At 42.0% G+C, this 25,545-nt stretch overlaps 1 protein-coding gene across 1 annotated transcript in view; it reads right to left on the bottom strand.

The window, feature by feature from the left end:
• The window catches only part of LANCL2 (LanC like 2), a 53,414-nt gene extending 49,110 nt beyond the window's left edge, over positions 1 to 4,304 (bottom strand). Inside the window, exon 1 of the mRNA XM_032305083.1 lies at positions 3,170 to 4,304. Within this exon, the coding sequence (XP_032160974.1) occupies positions 3,170 to 3,373 (204 nt within the window). The 5' untranslated portion in view covers positions 3,374 to 4,304. The remainder of the gene's footprint in view (positions 1 to 3,169) is intronic.
• Between the last annotated feature and the right edge of the window lie 21,241 nt (positions 4,305 to 25,545).

The raw sequence follows: 25,545 nt of genomic DNA, 5'->3' as shown, positions 1-25,545 counted from the left end.
TCTGCCTGTTTCAAGGACTTGTCAGTGGGCTGTAAGTAATAATGATATTTAATAATTTATTTTTTTTTCTTCTGTCTCTGTTTCCCACATCAGGGGATACTTTACTGTCCCTCTCCTACCTTCTAACACAACATAAAGAGAGAAACCTAAAGATAGTAGGAGAAAAGATTAAAACCTACAAAGGAACCTCCAATGGAATTTCTCAGCAGAAATCTTACAGGCTAAGAGAGACTAGGATGGCTTATTCAAAGTGCTGGAATAATGACACATGATTAATGAAGTTAATTAATTAAGTTCATCTACTTTTGGCTTATTACAAAGGAATGAAAGACATGTGGAGCCACTGGTAAACAGGTCTGCCCCATTGAAAAAGCTACCATGTGGAAGAATATACTTCTAGAAATTGTAAAATGTATTCATTAAGTAGCCAATTCACAGAATGCTTGTGGAACAGACAATCCATAATTGTTTACTTCTTAGTCTTCATTAGAAATTAAGGTCCCTAAGGGTTAAGAATCCTAATCAATACACATCATTAAAACTAAAAAAAATACCAAGACTAAAATTAAAACTAAAAGAAATAACAAGACTAAAAGGAAACAACTGTATTAAAAGTAGGCTAAGAAAAAGTACAATATTTTGGATAAGGAAAGATATGTTTTTTTGTTAAAGAAAAGAAGTGTAACTGTGTCCTAGTAAAATGACTGGTTGTTCCAGGATAAGAAAGAGATAAAACCTGAATGGATGGGAAGGTTGTGGAAAAGGAGTCTTGGGAAAGGAATTTTCTGTGTCAGCAAGCAAGCTAAGATTGGAATGAATTCAAGTTTTTAAAGAATGAGTCTGAATATCAAATGGACATGCGCAAGATTAGAATTTGGTTTTCTCCCTGCTAAAAGGAACTTTTCTTGGACTATTGGTCTATGAAGAGGCTGTGAAAGGTTTGTCTTTACTTTTTAAGTAATCGGCCCAGAAAGCAAAGATTGTATATCTTATCAAAGTAATTTTCTGTGCTTAATGTTGTCTCTATCAAGATTTTGATTACTTCAGAGCACTGAGTCTTCAATATTATAAGAGTTGAGTTTTGTTCTCAACTCCGCAACCTTGTGAATTTGCCTTTAAAACCTTGTGTGGCCACTGTGGTTATGTGAATGGCTAAGTATTATTTCATCATGATCTATGATCCTATTTAGTCAAATGCTCCAAAGTTTTGGCATTTTGGCAACTTGCCAAAAATCAAATTCTAAATTGTATGTTTGACATTAAAACAACCTGATTCTTCTGAGGGTCCCTGGAAAATCTCAAAGGATTTGTCTCTTAAACTTGTAAAGCAGAGATAAAAAACGAAATACGTTTATTTGGTATGTTAAATTACATGGGGATCATTGACAAATAAGTGATGATAAACTTTCCCAGGGTATGTAGGGGTCAAGAGGAGGCAGCCCCAAGTCAAGATGGGCCACTTTTGCATGAACACTTTTGAATTAAAAGTAACCAGAATCCAGGGGTGGCTGGGTGGCTCAGATCACCATCTCAGGGCCCTGGCATGGAACCCCACATTGGGCTTCCTGCTCAGCAAGGAATCTGCTTCTCCTTCTCCCTCTGCCTCCCCTCCCCCCTGCTCTAAAATAAATCTTAAAAAAAAAAAAAAAAGTAATCAAAACCCAGCAGATGCAGGAAGAGCTCTCTGTCTCCCCCACAACTGCCTAAATTTACATTGGAAAGGACAGACTGCAACAGGAGAGCTAGTAAAAGAGACTCCCCTTTACTTAAGGAACTCATCTGTGTAATATGGTAACCTTGTTTTTTCCGAACATCCCCTTTCACCTCCTTGCTAAAGGTCTTTCTCCCCCTTTCTGTCCTCAGAGGTCCCCCCACCTCTCTTATTGTCGATCTGATTCTGTCCAGCTAGAAGGACCATAGGGCAAAGCAAGGTCTTCCACCCCAATAGGTGTATGTGTACAGATGTCTGTTCCAATATGTCCAATTATCTTAAACTGTTTCACACCACAGAAATTACTACATTTCCTTATCAAATGAACTTTCATCGCATCTTTAACCATGGCCATTGTTTTAAGTCTTTGCTCATTTATAGTCATTGTCTTACTCTGATGCTTTTGCAAATGTGCTTCATCTTCAGAGAGATACACAACGCTAAAAATTCTGACAAATAGTCTAGAACACAGATTTCACCTAACTTTAGGATCATAAAACTGAACTATGTAATAATTTCCAGAACTAATAAAAAAACTGGATTGGAGCAGAACAAGAATTAACAACATGGGACTGATTGAGCTGATGGGAATTAGAACTTTTTCTTTGAAACATCAGTGGACCCTTAATTTTTCCTCCAGATATAAGAAAACCTCTTCTCTCCACTCTTAAGCTATTTGTGACAGGCAATAAGAATACAAAATACATGGGGAACCAGGGAGGTGAAGTGGGGCTTGGAACACTTAGATCAGCTGGGGGAGGAGGGGTTAACTGGTAAGCGTCTGGTTTTAGCAAACGTGAGCAGCTATGCTGATATTCACATCTTCCTTTATTTCTACTTTCCCCTGCGAAGTGAACATTTGTTCAAATAAGCAAGTCCTGGGCACTCAGACAAGACCCATTCAAATGACGCTACTGTTTATGAACAATATTTTGGTTGGTGCTCCTCTGCTGTAAATACCAAGGGCAGGGACCAGGGGCCAGACCCGATTAAAATCGGCCTCAGGGAGACTAGGAACAGATCGTCAGGGGGCACGTGTGCAGCTCCAGAGGTTGGAGGGCATGCGAGGGCCCCTGACAGAAAATACACCTGCACGTCGACCGCCACCACAGCCCTGATATTCACTCCACGTGCCAAGAAACAGAAGCTTCATCAATGTGTTTCAAAGGCACAAGAGGCCAGGAGGCGCCTACCAAAACGCACGTTGTTAACAAAACAGAAATCCACAACCCTTCCTCCCGGAAGCGGGCAGCTCGCTAAGGGAGAAAGCGCGCCCAGAAGCCATCCCTCTCCGATTCCCTCCAGCTCCCGGGGTGGGACCCGCTCTCGACACCGGGCGCGGAGAGGTGACGTCAGCGCGCCTTAGGGGCGGGGCGGGACGGGTGGACGCTACCATCGCCACCACCCCCCCTCACCTGGCGCGGCCCAAGGTCCGGCTAGCGCCGACCGCCGACTCACCTTTCCGTCGTTGTGGAAAGGGAGGCCAAGCTCGTCGGTGGTGGGCGGGGGGCGAGTACAGCCCGTCTCCTCGGCCGCTCCGGCGGCGAACACCGCGGAGGCAGCGGCCTCGTAGTCCGGGAAGGGATTGGCGAACGCCCGCTCCTCCATCTCTGCTTCCCCGCCCAGATGGAACTTCAGTCTCTTTGACATGGTCTCGCCCATCTCAGCCGCGCGCTCTTTCCCTTTCACGGGGGCCGCGCAGCACGGCGGGCGGGCGGGGACAAACCTCCTGCCGAGGCGCCTCGATTCGAGCAACGCTCTGCGAGCCCGAGGGTGTAGCGCCGCCGCCTCTCTCCGGGACCCTGCCCGGCGGGGGCCGAGGGCTCCCTTTATGAAGGCCGCCAGCTGCGAGGACGAGCGGGGCTTCGGAGCTGGTGGGAGCCTCTCCGGGGGGCCTGCCTCGCGGCGGGTGGCTGGCACATCTGGCGGCAGCTGCTGTGCTCCACGTGGTGCCCCGGCCCCGCCCGGACGCCGACTGGGCCGCCGATCCCCGGTGGCGCCGGCTCGGGTTAAGCTGCCCAGCCGGGAGCGAGCAGGCTCCGCGGGGAGTGCTCAGGCCGGACCCTCCGCTGCGCCGGGCAGCTCAGAGTCCGCTCACGCCTCTCCGCGTCGCCCCTTCGCTGCCGCCGCCGGCTCTCGGGCAGCGGCCTCGCGGGGACAGGGACCCGCGGCTGGCACAGCTCGTCCGCGGCGACGCGCACGGCAGGTGCCGGAGTCCCCGGGCTCTGGAATCGCTCCCGGGGTCGCCGCGCCCGGCTCCTCTTCTGCGTCCGAGACCCTCTCGGGATTTTCTAGAGAAAGCCGGAGGACCGCGCGTGGCTCTTCCCGCAGGAGAAGCCTGTAGAGAATAATCGCTGTCATTCAAGGTGTGTGCGATTTGCAGACCAGGGAAAGCGCGTCCCTAGACGCGCCATCATCAATCTGCATTTTCACCAGCCGGGAGGTTCCGCCGCTGTCCTCGGCCCCCGGTGCGCCAGCCACGCGAGCAGCAGCGGCTCCTTGATATTAAGGAAAAAAAATTCTAAAGAAAAGAATTTCAAAACAGCCTACAACACTGCAAGGATAGTGTCTCCCAGGGGCAGGGGGAAACAGTCCCTCCTATTCATCACAGTTGGGAGGGGGGTGTCTGGAGGAGGAGCCACAGGCCCTTTTTTTTTTTTTTTCCCTCTTCACGTTTTATTTCAGACCCTTTGTTTGAATAAACATATCTTTGGTAACAAGAGGTAATGTTAAGCATACTTAATCATCCAACTATTTAATTGACCTGAAAGATTTCTCCAGGATTAACTTAATTGCCAGGGAAAGTAACATGCATAAAGGACAAGCAAATAAATCTTGCCATTTATGTAATCACAATATGGTTAACAACAGTCTTTATTGGTTCTCTTTGTTCTTGTTACCTTAATTATTTGGCACCAAACACATAATGATTTTTCCTTGAGGAAAATATCTTCTCTTCCCCTCCCCCATTTAAGTATTGACTGAATGCCAGGTGATGCTAGGTGATGAAAATTTGACATTAAAAAGATAGTTTTTGCCCTTCAGGTTCCTAAAGTTAATGGATGAAAAAGGTAAGGATTATGGCATAGGGAGAGAAAGATTTTTTACCCCCCTGGAACCAAGCAGGATGCATTAGTATAACAAAATTGACATGACAGAGGAAAACAGGTATCAGACAGGAAGGGATAAATCTTGCCTGTGGTCTGCCTCCCACGACTACCTGTAGGGTTGTCTCCCCCAGGTGCACAGGGCTGTGCATGTGAAACAGCCCCTGCTGATGGGATGGCCACCCGCGATAACCATGTAGGAGGAAATAATTTTGAAGGGATTACTCAGCACAAGTATCCTCAGAGTTCAAGGAAACAGCTGTACAACAGTGCCTATATAGCTCTGTCCCTTGAGGGCTGGCTCCACTTTCTGTTTCATTTCCTTGTCCTGAGGTCCAACCCTCAGTAAAGGAAATTTTCTAAAATTTTCTTATTGCTCCCAGTTTTCATGCTTTCACCTGAAGGATATTGAATTCCCTGACTACTGATGTTCAGCTGCCTCAGAAACCAGCCCTCGCCCCCTTCCAGGGACTTCACTAGACAAAATTACCCACAGCAGATGTTCACGCAAGCCTGTGTTATATAGGACACCACAGGCAGGTGTGGCAGAGACAGCCACAGCTGGCTTTGCTATGGAAGTCTGGTGACCTTTTGCCCTCACTCACCCATTGACCTTTGCTCTCTCACCCACAGGCTGTGAAGGGAAGATTGTTTTTTTTCTCATTCTTAAAATTTGGAGGCTACCTGCAGACAACTGATGGCAAGTACACGAAAGAAGGACAGCCAATATTTTCGAAGGCTGGAAAATTTAAAATCAATTTAAAGAATTGGCATATTTTGCTAAATACTGTCAGGTCTGCTGTTAGTGGAAATTTTACTTAAACCAGTTTGCAGGGGAGTAAACAGTTCTTTCTTCACACTCCTGTTCCCTGGAGGCTTTTTAATACAGAAGATGTGGGGATCCCTTCTGCTGCCCTGTCAAGCTGAAGGACCATCTTCCTCCAGTGGCCACTCTTTAGTAACAAAGACTTAGGTCAGTGCCTTGAAGTTACAACTTTCTATTCACTTAAGGCCAGACCAGATTCTTAGGGTGTCCTTCCCTACTCGTCTATGCAAGTAAGGGGGGGACAGTTATAAGGATTGATGTAAAAAACCAATACCTGGGATTGGTGAGGACAACTGGCAATTCCTAACAAAGGAATCTAACTGGGAGAGGGGAACACCTGTGTTGACCTGGCTGGAACTAGGACATCACTCAGGACTGAGAACTCAGAGGGTCCAGGTGATGAGGAGAAAGAAGACAAGCTAAGGACAAAGCAGAAGCACAACCCCCCCCCCCCCACACACACACACCATGGGATATGTGACACTCCTCATGTGCTCCCGGCTGCCCTAAATGAAAAACAAATAGTTAACCTATAGAGACCAAAATCCTAGAAGACTTGAGTCTACCTCAATTTACAAAACCCTTAGCAACGTTTTGAGGAAAATTCTTTTGAAACCTCCCTTTTCCCTTAACTCCCCCATCCCATAATATCTAATCAACCACCCCTCACAATGCTGGGACAGCAGCTCTTCTGCCCCTGGGTCCTGTCCCCATGCTTTAATAAACCACTATTTTGCACTGAAAGACCCCCTCTCCCCCTGCTAAAGGCTTGTTTAAGTAACCTGATGTCCCCACAGCACCCCCTCTCCCCTTGCTGAAGGCTTGATTGTTCCCATAGTCGAATGACAACATATATCCTGCACAAGCAGGATGTCTGTGATCACCTGGTCTGTCAAAAGAAAAGACAAATGAAAAGTAAAATGTAACTGGGACTTTCCAGAGTTCTGACCCAAGGAACCACCAGAACGCCCTGACCCCAACGCCCAATCATGCCTGAATCAAATTAATCAATTAGACTCCTGTAACCATGCATATCTGTTTCTATAGGACCGCTTCCCGCCACCCCAACCCTGCCCTATATAATCTGCTCCCCAACCTAGTCCAGCGCGCTCAGCCCACAAAGGCTGATGCGTCCGCAGGCGCCTGTGTAACCAATAAACCTCATGCAACTTGCATCCAGTGGAGGCTTGGTGTCTGCTTCTTGGGTGCGGATCGAGGGTCTTTCATTTGGAGGTTCCACCGAGATCTCTTGGAATCCCACCCAAGACCCCGGCCAATCCCCACCGGGAGGTAAGCTGGCCAGCATCTGTGTCTCTGTCTCTCTGTTTGTCTGTTTTTATGTTCTTGCGCCGCAACCTTTCAGCAACTACGTAGTTGATCTGTGTTTGTGGGCAGCTAGAGAAGGAGTTGACGAACTCGGACTTCTCCCCTGCCACCCCGGGGGACGCCTCGGGGGTCTGTGAGTTAGGAGGAAACCTCTGTGCTCCTCCTGACCGTCTGTGAGTCAGGAAGGAGCCTCTGTGCTCCTCCTGACCGTCTGTGAGTCAGGAAGGATACTCTGTGCTCCTCCTGACCGTCTGTGAGTCAGGAAGGAGACTCTGTGCTCCTCCTGACCGTCTGTGAGTCAGGAAGGATCCTCCTGACCGTCCGAATCAGTTATCTGTTTTTGTCTCCTATGTCTAATGTCTAAATTGTCCTATTAATGTCTTTAAATGTGGTTATATGTTCCTTACACTGGTCATAAAGGTTACATTTTGTTTAAAGGGAGGGTGTCTAACCTGTTTGAATCTGAGGAATGCCTGACTGTATGAATGTTTGTGTGGCTCCACCGCCTTCGGCTACGGAGTCTGAGTGGGCTGCACCCTGAGTCTCGCGGAGCGTCATACGGCATAACGGTCATCTACTCCATGGAGTAGCCTGGTCCGGGGTTTATACGGATAGACCTTAGCTAAGACGCTCCTAAGTTCCCGCGAGGGACGCGAGCAGGACAGCATCTGAAAGGTCCCCCTCCCCTTGTCTGCAACATCGTACATATTGGGAGGGAATATAAGAGATAGGTATTAAGAGCTAAAACCAGATTCAATGAGTCAGCTAGTAAATTTCCTCCTGATATATTGGATGATAATTATGTAAATAAGCCTTCTTTTAGTAATCCCAGGTTGCTGGGCCATCCCTAGCAAAGGGGACTCTGACTTTATTTCTCTCTGCTTCTCCTAATAGATGTGGGAGCTTCTCCCTTACTCACTTCCTGTGTTGATGGCTATAACTGGAGCCAACTGGGGTTGGTCTGACTCGAGACAGAGACTATAGGGAATATTCTAAAGCAGCTGCCGAAATTCTTTGTTTCGGGGAGGTTTCCCTGTGTTCTCTGGCCTGACCTGGACTGCCTAACCCCTCCCCCCTGGCTAATGAAAAAGCATGGCATCTGCTCCTCTGTTGGGGCTTAGGAGCTCCAAAACTGGGAATCCTTTCTCTGCCTCCTGGCAGTACTTTGTTTCTTCTGTTTCCCTCTTCTCCTATTTCTGTACCAACGTGTGTGCAGCCTGCATGACTGGCCTCTAGATCATGCACCACAGCTCCTTCTCTCTTCACTGTCAAGGAGCAAGAAGAGCACCCCCTGGACCTAACACCCCTTCACTCCAGATCTTCCCAACCATGTCTCAGGTAAACATTCAAAGTGGAGTGGGTCCAGATGGAATGTAAATCAATGTTGGAACTAAGTTAAGTTTGTTGATTTAATTAAAATAAGACCTGTCTTTTAAGTTATCAGCAGTAAATGTGAAACTTCGAAGTTTACTGAAGGTCAAATAAACTCATGTTATTTATTAAAATTTGTTAGCAGAGAAATAACTAAACTGATGGTTAATTGTCTATCTCAAAGTTCTAATGGGTAATTGCTGAAGTAGCTTTCAAAGTCTTTGATAATCTAAAAGCTTTAAAGTTTTGCTTGGATGACAAATGAAATTAAATTATGGACATCTAGGTCTTAACCAAGCAGGATAAAATGCTAGGTCATTAATTACTGGATATAGGTTTGTGCTTTTGACTTATTACTGCAAAGAAACTAAGAGTATTTAAATCTGTTGGTAAACTTGTTTGCCACTTAATTGATTCATAAATTTACCACCTGAAGAATTCTGTTGTAACAGTTCACAATTGGTTGATACTTAGTCTTCACTAGAGATTAAGGGGTTTCTAAGAGTATCAAATTCTGCTTAGTGTAACTAAGACTGATGGAAATAAGGGAAACTCTATAGAAAAATAGATAATAAGTAAGAAAGATTTAAGGAATGGGAATACATTTTGTTAAAGGTAAAGGAAGGTAATTTTATCCTAAATGAGATGATTACTTGGAAAGAAATGGCTTAGGACAAGACCTGAATGCAAAGAAAAGTTATAAAAGGTTTATGAAGGGTCTTTCTGAAATTCTCTGTTCAAAGGATAAAATTTTCTTAGATTAATTGATCTCCTGTTATGAGAATGTAAATGATTTTGTCTTTGCCTGCCCAGAAAAACCAGTTTCTATGTTTTGTTTTATCAGGTATTTAACATCCCTATTATATTTAGGCATGTGCTTCAAAACTTTCTAAGATCTTAGCAAACGTTGACAAGATTTAAATTGTAAATCTCTTTGACTCAGGCTTTTCCCTGATATATAAAGTTGCTCATGAAATACTACTGAACCGATGATAAACCTTGGATTACATTTGGGAAAATACTATAACTATTCTAGAGATTCTACACACTTCCTAAAGTTTTAATGTTTTGAGAGATCATCGCTTGATACTGTAATTATGGAAATGTTATGTATCACAAAAATAACCTGATTTCCTTGCAGCTAAATTGTAAACTCCCGTGTCTCTTTAGCTTTAACCATATCCATTCTGAGTTTTTGTCATTTATAATTGTTTTAATTCTCTTGTAAAATGAGTTTTATTTTCAAGGAGATTTCTATAAAGGACTTTCAGGACAAATACAGATATTTGATATACTTGAAAATCCTAAAACTGAAATGGGTAAAAATTTCCAAAACTGACTAAAGCCGCATTCACCAGATTTGGTAACACGGGACTAAATAAACTAAAAAAAATTATAATGTTATATCTCTTAATGTTTTGTCTTACTTTAAACATTGCTGGTTCTCTCTAATGTTTGCTCTTCCAGACTAGGGATACTCCCTCCTAGTTATCTGTAGCTTATAGAGATGTAAAAGTGCTCATTTGTAAAAGTGCTCAAAGCATTCACCTTTTCTCTCTATCTGAACCCTCTGAAACCAAAAGGTCTTAGTAAGTATTCTTTCTTCCATGGCAATCAGTCATTTGCATAAGTACAATAAGAATCTGTTCTCCTTGTAACAGGAAAGAATTGGAAACACGGGTTATTTTACCAAGGCTTTGACTGGAATGTCATATTTGAAAAGACTCGGATATGACCAGACAGTTTAAAGGAACTAAGGTTGACTTTATAAAACCTGGAGCCATAAAGCCCCTTGGGACTGTTGGCCTGATACCTTGCTTACAGAGTTCCCAGCAGCCTCACCAGGTGAGTAAAGAATGTCACTCCTTGGTAGGTGCGGTCTCAGAAGAGGAATTCGCCCACTGAGAAATTCGCCCAAATCGACAGGTATTGCAGGCATGCCTGATGGCCAGTACAGGGCTTGGCTTCTGGCCCGGAGAGGCTACTAAAAGTTCAACCTAGAGATTCCTTATTAAAAGTTCCAGCAAAGCAGATGCTAAAAGATCTATTGATCACACTCATTGTTCTTGCTGAGCTTATGTAAATAATAGGCCAAGTTTGTTAAAACTGAACTTGTTTCACAAGTGAATTAGTCCTGATTTGACTATCTCTGTAAATGAGGGTTATTTTAGAGAGAAAAATTCTGTTTTAATAACACACCTTTATGGATGTTAAATTCTAGATTTTATTGTCTTTAAATGTTTGTTTACCTAAGCTAAACAATTTGAGGTAAACTTCAGAGAAGTTGTACAATAGCTTCTTTAGTCAATCTTATTATTTTGTGGGGATATTAGCAGACCCCACGGCACATGATTAAACAACTGGAATAATGAAATTGCCTAAAAGCCAGCATACCGCACTCTTCTCCCACTTGACAATGATCCTCTGTAATCAGGATATTGTTAAGGTTGGACCACTCAAAGGTCTTCTTATTGGTTTCATCCCTTAGTCATATTTATCTAGAGGCCACCTCCATTGAGGTGCACTTGCAAACAGATGCTTTAGCAAAACCTAAAACAGCCCTCATAAAAGAGCCTCAAAGCTCACTATGGGACAGTCCCTAACTGTAATAATGTCACATCAGGTCCAGATTTGTCTTAGTAGCCAAAGGCCACCAATGGATGATGGAGGCCGACTTATTAAATACTGGGCTACACTAACAGAGATGCCAGAAATAAAACTTAAAATTTGTCAAACTTTAAACCTAGTTACCTGTATGCCTGAACCTGACCACTGTACTTCTTTCTCTATAGAGCAAAAATGTTCAGAGATTATTAATCTAGCTTATTCTATATGGCCAGGTTTAAGATGCCCCTGTTAAAATTATGAATGACAGTTGGTTTTCTGATAAAACAGTTTTCACAGAAAGAAGAAGAAAAGTTAGGTGTGCCATAGTGCTCACTAGCACTTTGCAATTGCCAAAGCCTAAGAATTAACATTTATACTGACTCCAAATATGCCTTCCTGGTACCACATGCCCATAGAGCTATTTGGAAGGAAAGGGGATTTTCCTGGAATCATGGGCGCATTACTAAAACCATTACAACTCCTGCTAATCTCCCCAACTTAAAACAGAGGTGAACACGATCTGTTTTTAAAAGGTATGATCACTTAGCATCCATTTTTGTTCCATCTGCGGGACTAGGGGATGTCATGTGGCATGTAGAAGTCCTTAATAAATATACTACAAAGGCACTCAATGATTCACTAAATAGCATCTCCCAGCTTAATACCGAAGTGTCACAGATACGCAAGGCAATCCTACAAAATAGGATGGCCTTAGATGTCCTGACAGCAGCCCAGGGTAGCACATGTACAATTATCAAGACAGAATGTTGTGTGTACATCCCAGACTATCACAAAAATGTCACAGGACTAATAAAAGATATGAATACCAAAATTAAGGCCTACAAGATCCTTCTCTCTCTCTCAGTAAATGGTTAAGTTCCTGGTTTGAAGGAGGACTATGGCCGAATCTCCTTTTCGGGCTTCTCATTCTTATCGCCTTATTAACCTTAATATGTTGCTTTGTTCCATGTTTCTCTACTTGGTGCCGAGACTCCATTGCTACAATGACTATATCACGACAGACGATCCTTGTCGCGCACAAGGACACCTCTTTACTGTCAGCGCTGGATTCAACTGCCTCCACCTTTCGAAACTCCCTTATACATTCCTACCCTGATCAATATTGACCCCAGTAGGTAGGGACAGCTCTACACCCCTATTCAGCACGAAGAAGTTATAGAAGATGAGACCTTCCACCTTCAACCACCTTAAAAATTTAAGGGTCTTTAAAAGCTGGCGCCTTGCACCCCCCCTTCACCTGCTCCCCTCCATATGTGTAGCATTCCTCAGGCACCCCTAACTGCCATAAAATGATAAATAGTTGACTTGCTGAGATCACAATCCTGCAAGACAGGAGCCTCCCTTGGTTTGCAAATGTCCTTGAGATTACAACAAAGAAGTTACCTTATCAATAGCCCAATTTTCAATCGGCCCTTGTATCTTAAATAAACTCGTACAGTTTATAAAAGATCACTTGTCAGTAATCCAGACAATGATGCTGACACAGCAATATCAACAAATTAAACAGACCGGATCTCAAACTGACTTACTTCATGAACAAAGCAAATGGATATAAGATTCTATCCATGATAAAGAAAAAGGGGGGAATGAAAGACCCCCTCTCCCCCTGCTAAAGGCTTAAGTAACCTGATGTCCCCACAGCACCCCCTCTCCCCTTGCTGAAGGCTTGATTGTTCCCATAGTCGAATGACAACATATATCCTGCACAAGCAGGATGTCTGTGATCACCCGGTCTGTCAAAAGAAAAGACAAATGAAAAGTAAAATGTAACTGGGACTTTCCAGAGTTCTGACCCAAGGAACCACCAGAACGCCCTGACCCCAACGCCCAATCATGCCTGAATCAAATTAATCAATTAGACTCCTGTAACCATGCATATCTGTTTCTATAGGACCGCTTCCCGCCACCCCAACCCTGCCCTATATAATCTGCTCCCCAACCTAGTCCAGCGCGCTCAGCCCACAAAGGCTGATGCGTCCGCAGGCGCCTGTGTAACCAATAAACCTCTTGCAACTTGCATCCAGTGGAGGCTTGGTGTCTGCTTCTTGGGTGCGGATCGAGGGTCTTTCAGCACCAAAGATGCATCGGGAATTCTTGGTTGTCGGCTCCAGACCTCACCCGAACAAACCTCACCTGTATTCCAAAACCACATCACGGGGAGTGAATCTTCCTCCTGTAGGAGACAGGTTTTCCTGAGAAGGTGAGCAGGGCTACATGGCAGAATCTTCTAGGTAGCATGAATGCTGGCAGAAGGGTCAGGTGAAGGAGGACCTCTTGAGTCCATGTGAAGGCCTGAGGTTTTGTTTGTTTGCTTGTATTTTGATTAGTAAATATCTTTTTATTTATTCTCCAGATGTGTGTCATATGACAAGCTTTTAGATTTTTCTGCGTTCCTAAGCCACTGAGTGAGTCCTCCAGTCCTTTCTGTGTTTTCCAGAGCTGCCCAAGACCCCCCAATGAAGACTTTTCCTTTGCATAGTGCAAGGGGAAGCCCCAACAGGCAGACCAATAAATTCCCTTCTTCTTACACAGCAATTCGCTTTTGAGATTGCCCTACACTCTGTCCCTTCAGCAGGGTCCAGGTTGTTGGCTTGCTGGGGGAAAACAGGCTGGTGCAGGGATACGGAGGGGTGATTTGCTTTACCCCCATTCTCTGTTGATTTGGAGGATGGTTCCTTCCAGCTTCAAGCCATATATGCCATACAGCTCGAACTGACAAATTTGATCCCTTAAGCTCATGACTGGTTCTCAAAGTATCATCAGGGACTTTGGGGGAGCAGCTGTAAAGCTAAAAATGTTTTTCTTTTTTCCTTTTCCTTCCTTCCTTCCTCTTTTTTTCTTTTCTTTTTTTTTTTAATTTTGAGAGTAATTTAGTATGTTAACGTAAACATACAACTATATTCTAATGTCATTATTTGAAATATAAAGAAACTGATGCTCACAGAACTAAAATAACTCATTGGCCACGAGGTTGTTTTTTCCCTTGTCCTTTTCTTTAAATTTAAACAAATTTGTACCATGATATAACAAATAAAGTAAATGCCATGAAGGAAAGCAGCAGTTTGCACTATACCCATCTAGAACCCAGGGCAGGTGCAGTAGACAGAAGTGGTAGTCATCAGGATAGCATAAAGAATAGAGTCGATAATATTGTAATAACTGTATGGTGACAGATGGTGACTGTACTTACCATGCTAAGTATTACATAATATATACAATTGTCAAATCAGTATTTTGTGCACCTGAAACTCAACTATAGCATTGTGTGTCTACTATACCTAAATAATAAAAACTAAAACAACAATAACAACACATCAATTAGGTAACATCATGAAAAACTGGTTTGCAGTATCAAACTGTCCACTTAGATTTCTTTCCTCTTAACCGTCAGAGGTCTCCTATCGTCTCCAGTTTCTTCATTGTGTTTTGTGTGAAATCCATCATAGAGTAGGAATTTTTGGACCACCACCAACGGCAGCACACGCTGGGGTTCACGTTTCTGGATGTGGATGTTTACTGTAGATTTATGGCAATGATCTTCAACATAAAGTCTCTGTAAACTAGATAAGCAATAGCAGCTGTTCTAGTACCACTGGTGACTCCTGGAATCCACTCAGCTGGAGCTCGGGAAGTCACTCTTTGCTTACAAGGCATGTGCCCAGGACACTGAGCACAAATGGACTTGTGTAGACAGTGCCGTCAAGGTGTGAGAGGAGTTCTCAATACATTATTTGCTTTTCTCACTACCATTCTCCCATGAGCGTACAGTGGGGTTTTCTAGAGGCAACATGGTATAAGATGTCATCGCAGATTTAATAGAGAAGCAAATATGAGAGTTTAGCTATCTTCTCTTAGCCAGGTGTAAAGAAATTTTGTAAAAATGTAAAACAATGCCACTTTCCTCATGTGTATTATTTCGGTTTTGAAAATAGTTACCTTTCATAAAAATATGTTGTTTACGTTAACCTATAGCATGTAATTTACATTATGTTACCAAATTAATAGTTAAAAATTTTTAGTATTAATTTCTAAATTGGTACCTATTAATAGATGTTGTCCACACAAAATTTCTTTGGGATTCTCAGTAAATTTTAAGTGTAAAGGGATTCTAAGATAAAAAATTTAAGAATTGCTGCCTTCAAACCTATGGAATGGAAGATATTTGCAAATGACATAAAGATAAAGGGCTGGCATCCAAGATCTATCAAGAACTTCTCAAACGTAACACCCAAAAACAAATAATCCAGTCAAGAAATGGGCAAAAGTCATAAACAGTCATTCTCCAGAGAAGACATACAAATGGCAACAAGACACTTGAAAAAATGTTCAATATCAGTCAGCATCAAGGAAATACAAATCAAAACCACAATGAGATACCACCTCATACCTGTCAGAATGGCTAAAATTAATAACACAGGCGACAACAGATATTGGCAAGGATGAGAAGAAAGGGGAAACCTCTTGCACTGTTGATGGGGATGTAAATTGGTTCAGCCACTCTGGAAAACAGTATGGATGTTGTTCAAAAAGTGAAAAGTAGAGCTAACTTATGACCCAGCAATTGCACTACTGGGTACTTATCCAAAGAATGCACATAAAATGGTTATGCAAAGGGCACATGCACCACAATGTTCATAACAACAGTGTCCACAATAGCCAAACTGTGGAAAAAGCCTAGAGGTCCATCAACAGATGAATGGATAAAGAAGGTGTGGTATATATCTATATATCTATATATATGGGAATATTATGCAGCCATGAAAAAGAGTGAAATCTTGTCATTTGCAACGACATGAATGGAACTAGAGGGTATTATGCTGAGCAAAATAAATCAGTCAGAGAAAGACAAATACCATGATTTCCCTCCTATGTGGAATTTAAGAGATAAAACAGATGAACAGAGGAGGGGAAGAAAAGGAAAAATAAAATAAGATAAAAAGAGGGGGGGAAAAGGAGGCAAAGCACAAGAGACTCTTAACTGTAGGAAACAAACTGAGGTGTGCTGGAGGAGAGGTGAGTGGGGGGACGGGGTGACTAGGTGAGGGGTATTAAGGAGGGCCCTTGATGGAATGAGCACTGGGTATTAAATACAACTGAGGAAATCACTAAATTCTACCCCTGAAACTAATAAAACACTAAAAACAAAAAAACACAAAAAGGGAATTGCTGCCTTCAGCAAGCTGTTCCATTGGGCATATTTTATTTCAGAGATATGGAAAATACAAAGCAGTCCAATGTGTGGACGAATATTGCAAAGTGTACATGGCAAAGAACATTTATCTCCTGCTGTTTCCTGCCTCCTGTTTTCTTTTTTTACTATGTCTCCCTGTGACAACTTATGTATTTTGATGTCGTTTATATAATTTCTTATTTTGTGGGACTCAATTCATGACTGAAAGGTGATGATCAAAGAAAGGCTAAGTGTCTCTTCAAACATGTCAAAGGAGAGTAAGAAGTTACTGACCCAAATTTTGTGTCTAGTGATGGAAGTTTCAACAGATTTGAAGCCTGTGCTGAAATTCAGAAGGTAAGTTGGACGCTAGTGCTTATACTATACTTGTAGAACCCCAAAGCATTTTAGCTTTTAACCAAGCTGGGTTTCTGTAAGTTTTCCCAGGAAGACGTGATGGCACATTGGAGAATATCTTTTTCTGCTTTTGTCCATGTGGCAGCTGTCACATGGGTTCTCTGTGGCACTGCACGTGGCTGCTGACCACAGGGCCTCTGCTCTCATAGGGCTTGCTGGGGACTTCTGAAGAGGTTCTTAGCAGAGGAGGGCGTGGTCATCCTTAAAGTCTCTGAGTCAAAACAGACAATTTCATTTTCTTCCATGCTCTCTTTCTACCTAGGATCAAAATCTGTCATGATCATCCAAAATATCGAATTCGAGTTCTAGCTTTTGGTAGGAATTTGTGAGGATCTAACTTGTTTCAGACTGAGGGACAGACAATGAGGCAGAAAGGAAGCCAGAAGCTGGTGAGATCCTAGGAAAGGTGATGGAGAAGCAAGAGGTGTCACCGAGGTACAAGCACAATTTCTGCACGACTCAGTCTGGACACCCCACCTCATGAAGGCTTCTCTGGAACACGAGGTCAGGACCTGAGGTGGAATGAGGAGCCGAACTTAAAACACTGTGCTTATGCGATGCTGGTAACTGGGCTTCATGTGGGAGACTCGGGCCAACGGTTGTGCTAACATTACCATCTCCACCCCACTTTCTTATCAAGGCATGTGTCCGTGGGGCACCGTTCCTCAGCTGTCCTTCTGGAACCTGACCTGAGGAGAAAGGCCACACTGAGAACAGCAAACTCTGGAGAGAAGCTCATCTAGAGTGTCCCAGAATGTAAGAGACATAAGGATTTACTCAGGAAATTAAAGGTACAACAGGGATCTCACTGCTGGGGTTCAGATATCTCTGAGAAGGTCTGGGGACTTTTCAGGCAGGCCCAACACCAGGCATTTTGCAAGAGTTAGTCTTCTCGTCACCCTCCGAGAGTCAGATATAACCATCTGGCGCAGCAACAAAGCCTCAGTTGTTTGCAGGCATGGTGTGATTCGGAGAACAATGTGGGTGGAATTGGGGCTTGTCCTCAGCTCAACCTGCCACGGGTGGTAGGAAAAGAGAAAGTCACATTGAAGGAAAGATGGGCTTTAGCAATCTTGTGTATTTCCGGCTGTGCATTTCTTCCTTCTTACTACAGACCAGGCACAACCAGTCAGGTGCCAGACACAGTGTGGTGCCCTGCAAAGGAGAACCAGCACCCAAGGGAGCAGACTTATTCATGAACATAGGAGACGTATTATGAAGACTCCCATGTATTTGGGAGGGGGTCGGTTTGCAGGTAATGAGCCAGTGAAATGTAATTACTGTTCATGTGATCCTACTCATAAGCTAGGGGGCTCTGCCCTACCTGCACACAGAGCAATTGCAGAGGTAAAGTCTTTCTGAGAAAAAAATACAGTATTTTTTGGTAATGAGTATTGTAAGATAACTTCTCTACTTGGTTGACTGCTCTGCCTCCATCTAGCTAATTATCTCCTTCACTCTTCTCCATGCAAGAAATAGGCCTCTCCTGATGCAAGCTGAACCTCATTTGGGACAGCCCTCCCCACCCCTTCATTTATGAAGAAAGAGTTGACTAGCTAGTTAACTCCCTGACTCCCAAAGCAGATATTGACATGGAGAGGTCCACCTCCTACCCTACACATTGCATTCCATTTCTAAGAACTACTCAGAATAATCTATGAAAATAGAAAATAGATTAGTGGTTGTGTGGGATTTAGGGGAGTAGAGGTGATGGTTAGTGGAGGGATGGTTAGGAGGTACGAGGTGACTTTTTGTGGTGATGAGAATCTTCTAAAATTGGTGTTGGTGATAGTTGCAAAACTTTGTTACGTACTAAAACCTAATGAATCGTACACTTTCAATGAGTGAATTATGTGTGAATTACATCTCAATAAAGCATTATACTGGAGGGACTGGTAGCCAATTCCTAGACAGCAGAGTGCTATGATCCTACTCTCCAAAAATATAGGTGAAAGAAAAGACTGTTCTAACTTGCACTATGTGAGGTAGAAAGAGACTCAAGACACCTGGGTTCCATGTTGGAACACAAATCATTATTGATTATTGTTGAAAAAGAAGGTTGTGGGAGTGGGCATTGCATGATACTGTTTGAATGTGCTCTAATGTGGCCCCCTTGAGACTTAGCAGGGGGATAGAGATAACAAAATGCCTCCCTAGGCCTTTCCTCAGAATTCTCTAAGTTCCTCTTCCATCCTAGGGTTGGCGCAGTCTGGCAGTGCAGTCTGGGTGGGGAGTCCCACGCCCTGACAAAACATACAAGGGCCCACTCCCATTTCTTTTCTTCATAGCACTCACCCCTATAGGGTACAAACCAGGAGCTCCAGGAGTAGTAGCTCTGAGGTCTTCCTGGGGTCCCCATGCCTGACCCAGATTCAAAGAGAGTGGCCTAGAGAGTGATTAGGCCATAAGAATGAGGCTGATACACTGATTCAAATTGTTTATGTAAATAGTGGTCCTGTAAAACATCTGCCATAGGCCCTACACACCCTAAAGGATGACTTCCCCAACCTCAGAAATAAGGTTAGTGGAGAAGAAGGAATGTCATGTGACTCTCTCACAGACAATATACGTGGTTAACAAGGGATACACAAGAATACACTTTATTTCTTCCAGAAATGGTATTGGAAAATGATATCCACATGCAAAAGATATCTTATACCATACACAAAAGATATCTTAGGCCATACACAAAAATCAGCTCAAAATGCTTAAAGACTTAAACATAAGGCCCCAAACTATAAAATTCCTAAAACAGAGAAGAAGCTTTATGGCACTGATCTAGGCAATGATTTCACCAATGATTTTGTGACACCAAAAACACAAGTAATGAAAGCAAAAATAAGCAACTAGGGCTGTATCACACTTAAAAGCTTCCATACAGCAAAAGAAACAATCACCAGGGTAAAAGGCAATCTGTGGAAAGGGACGAAATATTTGCAAACCATATATCTGAGAAGGGGTTAATCTCCAAAATATACAAGAAACTCCTACAACTCAACAGTGAAAAACTAATAAATGGATTTAAAAAATGGACTAATGGGACACCTGGGTGGCTCAGTGGTTTAAAGCCTCTGCCTTCAGCTCAGGTCATGATCCCAGGGTCCTGGGATCAAGCCCTTGTCAGGCTCTCTGCTCAACAGGGAGCCTGCTTCCCCCCCCCCTCCTCCTGCCTCTCTGCCTATTTGTGATCTCTATCTGTCAAATAAATAAGTAAAAAATATTTTAAAAAATAAAATAAAAAATGGACTATGAACTTGAATAAAATAGTCAAATTCGTAGAATAAATAAATGAAATGGTGGTTGCCAGAAACCGAGGGAAGAGGGAAATAGGGAGTTACTAAAGAACAGGCATAAAATTTTAGGCAAATGAAATGAAAAAGCCCTGGAGATCTGCTATACCACTTTGCACATACAATCAACAGTAATATATTGTACCCTTAAATATCTGTCAAGAGGGTAGATCTTGCTAAGTGTTTTTTTCCAAAATAAAATAACAACAAAGAAGAGGTATGTTCAGCTACATCTCCCCTATAATTTGTGCTGTTGTTTATATCATCTACATATGTTATAAACATCACAATACACTGTTAAACTTTAAACATAAATTAATATAATGAATGACTTAATATTTAAAATAAATTAATAGAATCTTAAAAATTCAAACTCTGTGTCCCCTGCAGTGAGCAGCAGCTGAAATCTCTGTTATTTCAATTTTCAGCTGTTACTATGTAGCTGGGCTCACTGGAGTCTCCCAGGCATGTGTCGTTTATCAAATCAGCCAAGAATTTGGGCAGATTTTACAATCAGATTTTAGCATTTATTCCTTTTGTCTTCCTGTCATCCAGGATTTATTCCCTAACTTTCCATCTGCGTTGCCAGCCCCACAATCTGTTATGGGACATCTCAAGCCAGTCAGTCTGAGGCTGAGGCTGCCTTGAGCTACCTGTGGACTGAGGAGAACCTTCTGGGCAGAAGCTGCATAACTGCCTATCTCTTGCCTACGGGGCTTCCTGATTTTCAAAGAATGACTGCACTCCTGTTTCTTCCTACTTTGGGTCATACTCCAGTACCTGGACACATTTAAAAAGACATTTTAAGATTTTTTAATTCAGATTTTATAATAAGTAAAGAGTTACAGTTTGGCAAAATCATTCCATTATAGCCTCCAGAACTCCTTTCTGTTAAATATTCTTCGATAGCATGATTTTATTGTCTGCATGAGATGCCACTGTATGACCTGCCAGATCTTATCTTACCAGTCCACTATTATTAGACATTTAGTTGTGTCTATTTGTTTAATAAGCAATAATAAGAAGATATTAGTGGCCACCAGATGGCCACCAAAGTGATCATGTGGCAGTACCCCTGTGTTGTACAGCTTTGGGTGAGGCCGCTCATACTGTGTTATACCTGAAGCATCCCTGGAGCACAACTTAGGATGTGGTTAGCACACTGCGGAGGTATGCTGTGCTGTGGTCATATCTGGGAATCCCTGGGGCCCTTTCTGGGGAAAGGGGGATATGAAGCTCTTGGGGATCCCAGTGAAATTATGAGTTAAGGACTTGGAACTGAATAATAGCTTTGTTGTTAACCCTAAAATTACAAGTCATGCCCTTTATGGGGCTGTCTATGTCTCATGCTGCTGTGGAAAGTATGGATTACATATGGTCTCAAAATCATTGGGTCCTTTCTTCTTTTACACTTACCTTTGGTCTTTCTGAATCTCTTTCACCTTGTCTGACCTTGAGCCCATTCCTTCTCCATTGTTCCCATACTCATCTCCAGGAATTAGCGTGGCTCTGTCTGTATAAAGTAGAGAGTGGCACCTTGATAACAGGGCATTTTTGAAGACTTGCCTAGGGAAGAAGAGAACATTCTTTATTGCTGATTTACATTTAGGAACTCTCTTGCTGGGTAGCGCTTGGCTTAGAAGAGAAAGCATCTTCACACACAGACACATACACAAAAAGACCTAACTATAGTTTTTTTCCTGACCTGGATATTTTAAAGATTCTTATTTTGATTGAGAGGACTTTGGATATAATAAGACTTTAAACATGGCATTTACTTTCCTTTATATTCCGTTCTAGGAATATAACATCTTGACTGACAATTTATATATAAGGCTACACAACTAAGACAATAAAATATTATGTATTGCGAAGGAAGAAAAAAGGAAGGAAGGAGAGTAGGAAGGAAGGAAAGAAAGAAAGAAGGGGAGGATGAATGAGGGAGTAAGGGGAAAGAAGAAGGGAAAAAGACAAAAGAAGGATGGAGGGAAATGATGAACACTGCATATTATGTGTAGGTGATGAATCACTGAATTCTACACCGGAAACTGGTATTACACTGTATGTTAATTAACTGAAATTTAAATAAAAACTTGAAGAAGAAGAAAAAAAGAAGGATGGAGGGAAGGAATGAAAGGAGAAGAAAGTACCTTGTGTGGGTGTCTTAAGTGACTAAGCTCCTTCTGGGTGAAGTCAGTTGGGGTCCCCTAAGCCAAATCTTTTCAAATGAGTGTTAATATTGTAGTCCTACAAGTGACTAAATTTTAGAATGTTAATCCTGCTATAGACACAGTTTAGGATCATTCATCTCTCCATCTGTCAGGGAAAGAATTGGCAAGGGTAGGGCTGACTCACATGACGGTAACTTCTTCTAGACTTGTATTATTTCCCTGGCCATATGAACACCATGGGCATTCTATGTGCTTGAGCAGAAGGTCTCTCTATGCTTTTTGTTATTATTTTTAGTAAACTCTATATACCCAGAATTCATATAACCATTGGAGGTTTCAGTTCTTAAAAGAAAATGAAGATTAACTAAGATTGGTTCCATCTGTACTTGTCCTGTTGAGTGTGGGATTCATCCTCCTCCCAGTACTTGGTTAACAAAGACAGAGAGCCTGCTATAACTCAACTGACTTAAAGGTAACCCAACAAAGAAAAATTATAGATTGGGTATCATGGATCTAATTAATATAAAATTTATCATTTATCACTACCAGTATATGGGTATCTATGGTTTTCTTGGGTTCATAGATTCTTCAGATATTTTACTGGTGGATAATGACATGATAACCCATTGATATAATCAAAGCGGGCAGTGAAAAACCCATGGTTAGGTGAAAGTTGTACATTCTGAGAGGGGTTATTTAAATCTAAAAAACGTTTTCCCTTAAGTCTAAGAAAATCTTTTCCCATCAATATAACAACTCATAATTAACTTCATGGTAAAAGGATTAGGAAGATAGGAATATTGACCCTCCTAGTATGATTTTTTTACTTGATTTCTGAGATACTTATCTTTAGAATTTTCAGCCCATACACTTATGATATTTTAAAAAATTTATTTATTTGTCAGAGAGAGAGAGGGAGAACAAACAGGGGGAGCAGCAGGCAGAGCAGGCAGAGGGAGAAGCAGGCTTCCCCCTGAACAAGGATCCTGATGCAGTTCTTGATCCCAGGACCCCAGGATCATGACCTGAGCTGAAGGCAGATGCTTAACCAACTGAGCCACTCAGGCATCCCACACTTATGATATTTTTGTTATCTTTCAGTGTCTCTTAATATGTGACACTGAGATGTATCCAGATGGAGCTGGGGGCTCCTGATATAGTTGCATCCTACACGTCCTCTTCAGGTTCAGCATCAGTATGTCTAAATGTCTACAATATATAAAATCCAATAACTTTTTTTCCCCAAAGCAATCTACAGATTTAAAGAAATCCCTATCAAAATACCACCACCATTTTTTTCACAGAGCTAGAACAAACAATCTTAAACAAACAATCTTAAACTTTTAAACTTTGTATAAAACCTCAAAAGACACCAAATAGCCAAAGCAATCTTGAAAAAGAAAAGCAAAGCTGGAGGTATCACAATTCTGCACTTCAAGATATATCACAGAGCTGAGGTAATTGAAACAGTTTAGTACTGGCACAAAAAAAGACACATAGATCAATGGAACAGAATAGAAACCCCCAGAAATGGACCCACAATGATATGGTTAACCAGTCTTTGACAAAGCAGGAAAGAAGATCCAAAGGGGAAAAAAAGTCTCTTCAACAAGTAGTGTTGGGAAAACTGGACAGCCCCATGCTTCAGAAGAATGAAAGTAGATCACTGTCTTACACCATACACAAAAATAAATTCAAAATGGATGTAAAACATAAATATGAGACAGGAAACCATCAAAATCCTAAAGGAGAACAGGCAGGAACCTGACCTCAGCTGTGACAACTTCTCACTAGACACGTCTCTGGAAGGAAGGGAAACAAAAGCAAAAATGAACTATTGGGACTTCATCAAGATAAAAAAAAAACAATCAAAAAATCTGAAAAGCAACCTACAAAATGGGAGAAGATATTTACAAATGACATAGCTGATAAAGGGTTAATATCCAAATCTTATGAAACTCTAGCACACTCCCTAAAAAAAGTCCACTTAAGAAACAGTGTGTGAGGGGCGCCTGGGTGGCTCAGTGGGTTAAGCCGCTGCCTTCGGCTCAGGTCATGATCTCAGGGTCCTGGGATCGAGTCCCACATCGGGCTCTCTGCTCAGCAGGGAGCCTGCTTCCCTCTCTCTCTCTCTGCCTGCCTCTCTGTCTACTTGTGATCTCTCTCTGTCAAATAAATAAATAAAATCTTTAAAAAAAAAAAAAAAGAAACAGTGTGTGAATAAAACAGAAATATCTATAAAGAAATAGAAAACTTTAAAAGAAACCAAAGAATTCTGGAGCTGAAAGCTTTGGTAACTGAAATGAAAACCCAGCACATGGATTCAAAGGTGGGTTTGAACATTCTGAGAAAAGCGAACTTGAAGGTAAAACAATGGAACTCTTTAGTCTTAGGAATAGAAAGAAAAAAGATTTAAAAAAAAAAAGTGAACCAGGCCTAAAAGTTTTTTGGGATGAATCTTAAAAACAGATGAGAGAAAAGAATCATCACTTGTGAGAGATTCTCAGTAAGATCAAAAGCAGATTTCTCATCAGAAGCTTCGGAGGCCAGAGCTTAGTGGGCCAATACATTCAAACAGCTGAAAGATAAACACTGTCAACCAAGAGTCTGTATGTGACAAAACTGTCCTTTAAAAGTAAGGGAGAAATTAAGATATTTCCAGATAAACAAGAGCAGAAGGAGTTCATGACCAGTAGATCTGCCCTGGAGGAAATGCTCAGGGGAGCCCTGCAGGATGAGATGAACCGACACTAGATAGTAACTTGAAGCCATGAGGAGAAATAACGTCTCAGTAAAGGGAGATGCCTCAGCAACTGTAATGCTAGCATTGTGATAATAACGGTTTATAACTTTACTTTTTGGTTTCTGTGTGATTTAAGAGACTAATAAATTTAAAAAGCAGTTTGAACAAAAGCTGGTATTACTGTAACATTGGTTTGCAACAACCCATCTTGTTTTCTACATACTTTAAGTGACTAATGCACTTAAAAGTATTACTTGTTTATGTTTCAGGGCTCACCACGTACAGAGATATAATTTTGTGACATCAACAACCATAGTAAGTGGGAACAGGGCTATAAAGGAGTGAATTTTTGCATGTTTTCGGAGTTCAGATGGTATAATTTCAATTAGAGTGTTATAATGTTAGGCTATTAAATGTAGTATCCATGGGAACCACAAAGAAAATAGCTGTAGAATATTCATAAGAGAAAATAAAAAATAAATTTAAGTATTTCACAACAAAAAAGTCAACTGAACACAAAAGGTGATGGTAATGTAGGAAGTGAGGGACAAAAAGCTGTAAGGCACATGGAAAACAAGTAGCAAAATGACAGAAATAAGTACCTCTCTATAAGTAATTCTTTACATGTAAATGGACTACACTTTCTAACTAAAAGACTGAAATTAGCAGAATAGGTAAAAACGTGATTCAACTACAAGTTGTCTATAAGAGATTCGTTTTATATCCAAAGGCACAAAGAGGTTGAAAATGAAAGAATGAGCAGACATATTCCACATAAATAGTAA

This window comes from Mustela erminea, chromosome 11 (assembly GCF_009829155.1).
Source record: "Mustela erminea isolate mMusErm1 chromosome 11, mMusErm1.Pri, whole genome shotgun sequence".
Classification (NCBI taxonomy): domain Eukaryota; kingdom Metazoa; phylum Chordata; class Mammalia; order Carnivora; family Mustelidae; genus Mustela; species Mustela erminea.
The sequence above is the reverse complement of the archived record's forward strand: the minus strand, read 5'-3'. Positions and strand labels throughout refer to the sequence as shown.